Below are 7,786 nucleotides of genomic sequence, written 5' to 3'. Positions count from 1 at the left end.
GCATTAAATCATTCTTAGGGTTGAGTAATTAACATATAGTTCCTTCTCAATACGTGTCCCTTTTAGGGGTTTTATGTTAACAAAGAGAAAAATAAGAGATTAAAAGGTTGTATACAAATTTTTTTAGAGGAAGGATTTACCCAGCTACATGGAAATTACTTGGCTAATAAATATAAAGACATGAGATGGCATTGAAGGTTAAATTACAGGACTGTAATGCCAAATATTTGATAACTAACAGGAGTATCAAGTGATAGGCCCAAATGCTATTTCCTTCAGCTACTGCTTGCTACATTTTATTTCTAAGAAAGAGGTCATACTCAGAAAGAATTGTGAAATATAGTAGCTAATTGGATTTACTACCACCTAATGGAATGCTTAAGGAAAATTTTCAGTCAGGTACAGAAACTATAATTAAATTTGATTTCAAATGCTAATGTTGATGGTGGGTATGGGGTCCTGATAATCTCAGCAACTGCAGAGGCATAGTGGCATTTACATGATGTTTGTTATCTTTATGTGAGTTCTATAGCATTTGTTATGAGTTTCATCTTTACTTGCATTCATCAAACATTTCTTGAGCATCTTAAGTGCTAGGTACTCTGGCAGGCATTGGAGAACTCAGATAAACATTCCCACATTCTAGCGAAGACTTTTTTTTAAATATTGAGCTTGTATAAATAGCCTGTTGAACCCACAGGCCAGCATATATAGCTGATACTTGAACAACATAGGGGTCAGTGGCACCAACCCTCCCTGTCAGTAGAAAATCTGTGTATAGCTTTTGACTTCCCACAAACTACTAAAAGCCTATTTTTGACTGGGAGCCTTACTGATCACACAAACAGTTGATTAACACATATTTTGTATGTTATTTGTATTACATATTCTATTCTTATAATAAAGTAAGCTGGAGTGAAGAAAATGTTATTAAGGAAGCCATAAAGAAGAAAAATACATTAAATACTGCACTATAAAAAATATGCACATGAGTGGACCCATAAAGCTCAAACCTGTGTTGTTCAAAGGTCAACTGTATACACATATGTTCCATTTAACTCTCATTCTGTTGATTTGGGCTCAACTTCCTAGCCTGTGAAGATAATTTGAAGTCCTGAATTCGTCATCCACTCTATTAGTTGCTGTCTCTTTTCTTTCCTTTGTTCCCACCAACTTATTTCATCTACAAAATTGGTAGCTATTTCATTTATCACTGATGTAAAATGATAAACAGTTGAGAAATACAGTTTTATGAGTTTTTAGTCAAGCAGAATTTTCTCTTTTCAAATTATAATCAGTGAAATGTAGACAAAATTTACCAAACTGCTTTTATCTTCAGTCTGATCATATGCAAAGTAGTAAAAATAATATTTATCTCTGAGCCCTTATATGATATTCCATTATTGTATTCAAAGTTCCTGGCACATCATAGGGACTAATTAACTAACCAGCAAACTCTGGCAGAGGACCAGAGTCATCCCTTGTATTTACTATTGATCCATTATTCAATCATCTGTTGAATATCAACTCTACTCTAAGAATTGTGCTGAAGCCTAAGGATCTCAGAAAAGGTAAGATGCACTTTCAAGTTTGCAATTAATTATGAGAGACAGAAATAAGCAAAATGTTAGATTAAGGCAATTGTGTCATCAAACAAGACACATCATCAGTCAATTTCATCCATAGTTTTCTACATCATCCAAAAATACACTAGCACATGCTTTGTAATTTTAAAAAACTCAAGATACAGCCCCATTGTTTGAAGGTGAAGTTCAAATTTCATACAATAAAGTCAAATTTTAATCCATATTTCAAGCCTTATTTTGATTTATCCCCCAGTGCTTTCCATACACCCTGTCTCCAACCAAACCAACTGTTCACCATTTCACATACATATTACACTCCTTCTTGCTTCAGAGATTTGCATATGTACATTTTCTGTGTTTGCAATTCTCTTGCTTTTCTTTTCTTTGACTCATAAATTCATATTTCAAGAATGAATTTAAATATGTCCACTTTTATGGAGCTTGTCTGATTTTTTTAGGTAGAGGGAAAGCTTGCATCTTCTAGTTCCCCAAGCATATCATTTATGCCTCTTCTATAATTAAGATATATATTAATAGTATTAATTTTAACACTAAGCTATTTATTTATTTGTTTATTTATTTATCTATTTATTTTTAGTAATCTTTACACCCAATGTGGGGCTTGAACCCATGACTCTGAGATCAAGAGCCACATGCTTTTCTGACTGTGCCAGCCAGGCACTCCAATACTAACCTTTTCTAGTGACAAAAGAGTACTTCAACATGTGGAATATTTAATTTATTTAAACACTTTTATACTGTTGTGTAATTGTGTTTTGCTTTGAAATATTTTGTCTTTGAGAAATATCTGTTCATATAGTTTTAAGATAAATGACAGGTTGGATTACTTCATCAACACTACATTATTTGTATCTATTTTCAGTCATCTTGTTAATTTAACTTATATTTAAATACACTGAAGTATCTCAAACTTTAAAGAAGCTACCCAATTGTTAATCAGAGTATTAGTGCAATACAAATAATAACTACTTTTTCTCTCAATATTAAGGTGTTTAAGATATAAATTATGTTTAATTTAAGAAAATAACCATCTGTGTGCTAACTTCCTAGTAGCTGTTATATCTTGCTAATTTTGTGAGTTTGATTTCTCTAAACCAAGAAAGATCTTATACAATTAATGATGCACAAATAATATATTTTTCCTTCTAAAACAAATGCTTTAGAATTCAATCTTCTGATGATTGCCACATGTCAAAATTTATATCTTGAATAAATGGTTACAGATCCAAAGATGTTTCCATTACTCAAATGATTTCTGACTTATTCTTTCAATCAGTTTTTAAAGGTACACTAACAAAAATCACTATTTTACATTTATTCCTTTTTTTGCATACTAAATAATTCATCACCTTACTGATAACTTGCATTGCTGACCAAGTAATATTCTAATTGCCAAAAGATTAAACATACGTCAAATTGTAAATTTGTAAATTTACAATTGTAAATACTAAAAAAAAGTGTCTGAATCTGAAGTACTTCTAAAAGGAGACTTTTTTTTCAAAAGGAGATTGTTAATAATTTTTAAACATCACTTAAAATAATTTGCTAGAAGGGCTACTTAAAAGATGACAGAACTTATCTTTTTCATTCATTATGTGTCTAACAAGATAATCTGCTTTATTGTTTTAGTGTTTTATATTTTTTTGACATTTCACAATTTTTAAAGAACTGTCACATGTTTTTTCATAGGACCCTCACATTAGCATTGTAATGTAGACAAGTAGTTATCAAACACCCTATGTTACTGATGATTCTGTGACACTCAAAGACATTATGTTCATCGTCCATCAAAAAATTACTTGAACTAGTAAGTGAATTCAGTAAAGTTGTTGGATACAAAATTAGTATACATAAATTTGTGGCATTTCTATATACTAATAATGAACAAAAAGAGAAACTAAGAAAACAGTATCATTCACAATTGCATCAAAAAGAATAAAATATCTCGGAATAAATTTTATTAAGGAGATGAAAGACCTGTAGCCTGAAACCATAAGACCATCAATGAAAGAAATTGAAGATGGCACAAGTAAATGAAAAGATATGCCATGTTCATGGATTGGAAGAATTAACATTGTTAAAATGTTAATACTACCCAAAGCAATCAGCAGATTCAGTGCAATCTCTATCAAAATACGAATAGCATTTTTCACAGAACTAAAACAAATACTACTAAAATTTGTGTGGAACCAACAAGATATTGAATAGCCAAAGCAATCTGAAAAAGATCATAGCTGAAGGTATCATACTTCCTGATTTCAAACTATATTACTAAGATGTAGTAATCAAAACAGTAAGGTACTGGTACAAAAACAGACACAGAGAACAATGGAACAAAATAGAGGGCCCAGAAATAAACCCATGCTTTTATTAATCTTTGACAAAGGATGCAAGAAAATACCATGGGGAAAGACAGTCTCTTCAACAAATGGTGTTGGAAAAACTAAACAACTACATGCAAAAGAATGAAACTAGATCACTCTCTTTTACCATGTATAATCAAAATGGATTAAATACTTAAATACAAGATCAGAAACCATAAAAATACTACAAAGAAATATAGGCACTAAGTTCTTAGACATTGGTCTGAGCAGTATATATTTTTTTTTTTGATACATCTTCTTAGGCAAGGAAAACAAAAGAAAAATAAACAAATGGGAGTATATCAAACTAAAAAGCTTTTGCATAGCAAGAAATCTCCAACAAAACAAAGAGACAACCTACCGAAAGGGATAAAATATTTGCAAATGATACACCTGATAATGGGCTAATAGCCAAAATTTATAAAGAGCTTACATAACTCGATATTAAAACAAAATCCAATTTAAAAATGGGCAGAAGACCTGAATTGACATTTCTCCAAAGAAGACACCCAGATGGCCAACAGACACATGAAAAGATGCTCAACATCACTCATCACCTGGGAGATTCAAATCAAAACCACAAAGAGATATCACCTCTTACCTATCAGAGTAACTATTATCAAAAAGAAATAAGTAATGGTAAGGATGTGGAGAAAGGAAAACCACAAGCATTGTTAGTGAGAATACTAAATAGTGCAGCCACTATGGAAAATAGTATGGAGGTTTCCTTGACACATTAAAAATAGAACTACCATATGATCCAGCAATCCCATTTATGGGTGTTCATACAAATAAAATGAAAACACTAATTCAAAAAGATATATGCACCTCTATTTTCATTGCAATATTATTTACAATTGCCAAGATATGGAAACAACTGAAGTGTCCATCAATAGATAAATGGATAAAGAAGATGTGCTGTATATATGTATATATATACACACATATATATGAAGATATTTATACTATGTATATATATGTGTGTATACACACACACATGTATGTATACATATACATAGTGTATACATAGCATATACTATACTATATACTATATACATAGTATACTATATACTATATACATATACATAGTATATATACTATAGTATACTATGTATAGTATACTATAGTATATATACTATGTATACTATACATAGTATACTATATACTATATACATATACTATAGTATATATACTATAGTATACTATACTATAGTATATATACTATGGTATATGTATACATACATATACACACACACACATATATACACATATACACACATATATATCACATCTTCATATGTATGTGTGTATATATATGTATGTACATACACACACTCATATATATATATATATATATACACAATAAAGTATCACTTTATTGTATACACATACACTCATATATATATATATATATATATATATATATATATATACAATAAAGTATCACTTAGTCATAAAAGAGAATGGGTGGAACTGCCATCTTCCAGTAATTTGCCAAAATGACCAACAGAAAGGGAAAGAGAAGAGGTACCTGCTGTATGTTCCCTAGGCCTTTTAGAAAACATGGAGCTGTTCCTTTGGCCACATACATGCGAATCTACAAGAAAGGTGATATTGTGGACATCAAGGGAATGAGCACTGCTCAAAAAGGAATGCCTCACAAATGTTACTATGGCAAATCTGGAAGAGTCTACATTGTTTCCCAGTATGTTGTTGGCATTGTTGTAAACAAACAAGTTAAGGGCAAGATTCTTACCAAGGCAATGAATGTATGTATTGAGCATATTAAGCACTCAAAGAGCCAAAACAGCTTCCTGAAGTATGTGAAGGAAAATGATCAGAAAAAGAAGGAAGCCAAAGAGAAAGGTACTTGGGTTCAACTGAAGCACCAGCCTGCTCCACCCAGAGAAGCCTACTTTGTGAGAACCAGTGGAAAGGAGCCTGAGCTGCTGGAACCCATTCCCTATGAATTTATGGTATATGTGTAAAAATAAATAGATAAATAGATAAATAAATAAATAAATAAATAATAAATAAAATAACTCAAGATTGTAAAAAAAAGAAAAAAAAGAATGAAATAATGCCATTTGGGTCAATATGGATAGACCTAGAGGGAATTATGCTAAGCGAAATAAATCCAGCAGAGAAAGACAAATACCATGTGATTTCACTTATACGTGGAATCTAAAAAAGACAAAACAAAACAAAACAAAAAAGAAATAGACTCATAGATATAAAGAACAATCTGGTGGTTGCCAGAGGGGAGGGACTGGGGGGATGGGCAAAATAGGGGAAGGGTATAAAAAGGTACAACCTTTCAGTGGTAGAATAAATAAGACATAAGGATACAATGTACAACATAGGGAATACAGTTAATAACATGTAACAACTTTGTAAGGTGACAGATAATGGCTAGACTTATTATGACGATCGCTTTGCAATGTATATAAATGTTAAATCACTATGTTGTACACATGAAACTAATATAATATTGTATGTCAACTATACTTCAATAAAATTAGGAAGAAAAAAAAAGATATCATGTCCATCCTGACACCAAAAGGTCAGTAGACAGTGAAACTGAGACTAATATTCAGGACTCTTGATTTCTAGTCTATTTTTACTCCTCATACTGTCTCCAAGCTGTTAGGATTCCTTATCATCTGAAAATGCCTCCAGAACTGTGAATTAATTAACCTGACATAGTAGGAGACTTTGCAAATCTCTGTACTTTATAATAAGTGTTCTCATGCCTATAGAGAAATATAATAGGCTTCATTTTCTAGTACTTTTATATATTTTTCCACTAGGCAGTACATTATCTATGATAATGAACTCTCATGTTTTATTGCATGTACCAACAACTCAGTAAACTTACTGTACTCTGGGGTTTTAAGCACCTTGAATAGTCTTCTGACTAATTAATTATTGAGCTAACTGCTTGTAGTTCAAAAAAGACATAATATCTTTCCAAGTCTTACAATAAATTTTTTACCTAAGGATAAATATAAAAGATTAAATAGCAAATCTCTTATTGTTTCATGATTCTTATAACACTTCAGCCACTCAGAAGGCACTGTATCTACAAAATGAGTTAGGACAATTGATTTATTAAGTTCCTTTCCATTTTTATGTATGGAACATATTGAATATCTTCAAATAAGGTACTCCAGGGAAACTCCTATTAGGATGCTCAGGAAAGTTTGAAATCTCTAAGGCTGCTTTAGAAAGTTCCATGTTATGCCATATGGTTTTCCAGAATTCTTAGATTATTATAAGATTCCCAGGAGCCTGTGAGGCAGATCAGAAGTCTAAGTAGAATCTGGATCCCTTCTGCCACTCTGTGTACTTTTGACTTTCAGAAACTTGATTTAGTTCAAGTTAGCAAACACTTACTGTATACCGAATACTGGGTAGAGCTGGCTGCATAAAGGTAGATAATATAAGACCTCTACCTTTAAAGTATATTATTAATGAATAGGAAACATAGGCAGGTAAGCAAATAAATTAAGTATGGTAAGTATAACAGAAATATGCACAAGATAGGGGTGTCTCAGTTGGCTCAGTCATGACCGACTTCATTCAGGTCATGATCTCACAATTCATGGATTTGAGCCCTGAATAGGGCTCTGTGCTGACAGCTCAGAGTCTGGAGTCTGCTTTGGATTCTGTGTCTCTCTCTACCCTTCACCCACTCACACTCTGTCTCTCTCTGTCTCAAAAATAATAAACATTAAAAAAAATTTTTTTTAAAAGGAAATGTACAAGACAGATGGGTGGCAAAGAACGGATTTTGAAGCTATGCAAACAGCTTCC

General features: G+C 31.8%; 1 protein-coding gene across 1 annotated transcript; it reads left to right on the top strand.

Moving 5' to 3' along the window:
- The first annotated feature begins 5,469 nt into the window (after positions 1-5,469).
- On the top strand, positions 5,470-5,958 carry LOC109269840 (60S ribosomal protein L21-like). Its single transcript, XM_053908007.1, has one exon. It carries the CDS (start codon positions 5,470-5,472, stop codon positions 5,956-5,958), a length of 489 nt encoding a protein of 162 aa, XP_053763982.1.
- The last annotated feature ends 1,828 nt before the right edge of the window (positions 5,959-7,786 follow it).

The sequence above is a fragment of the Panthera pardus genome, unplaced genomic scaffold (assembly GCF_024362965.1).
Source record: "Panthera pardus isolate Hobbes unplaced genomic scaffold, ASM2436296v1 HiC_scaffold_20, whole genome shotgun sequence".
NCBI classification, from domain to species: Eukaryota; Metazoa; Chordata; class Mammalia; order Carnivora; family Felidae; genus Panthera; species Panthera pardus.
This window is presented reverse-complemented; position numbering and strand designations above follow the sequence as displayed.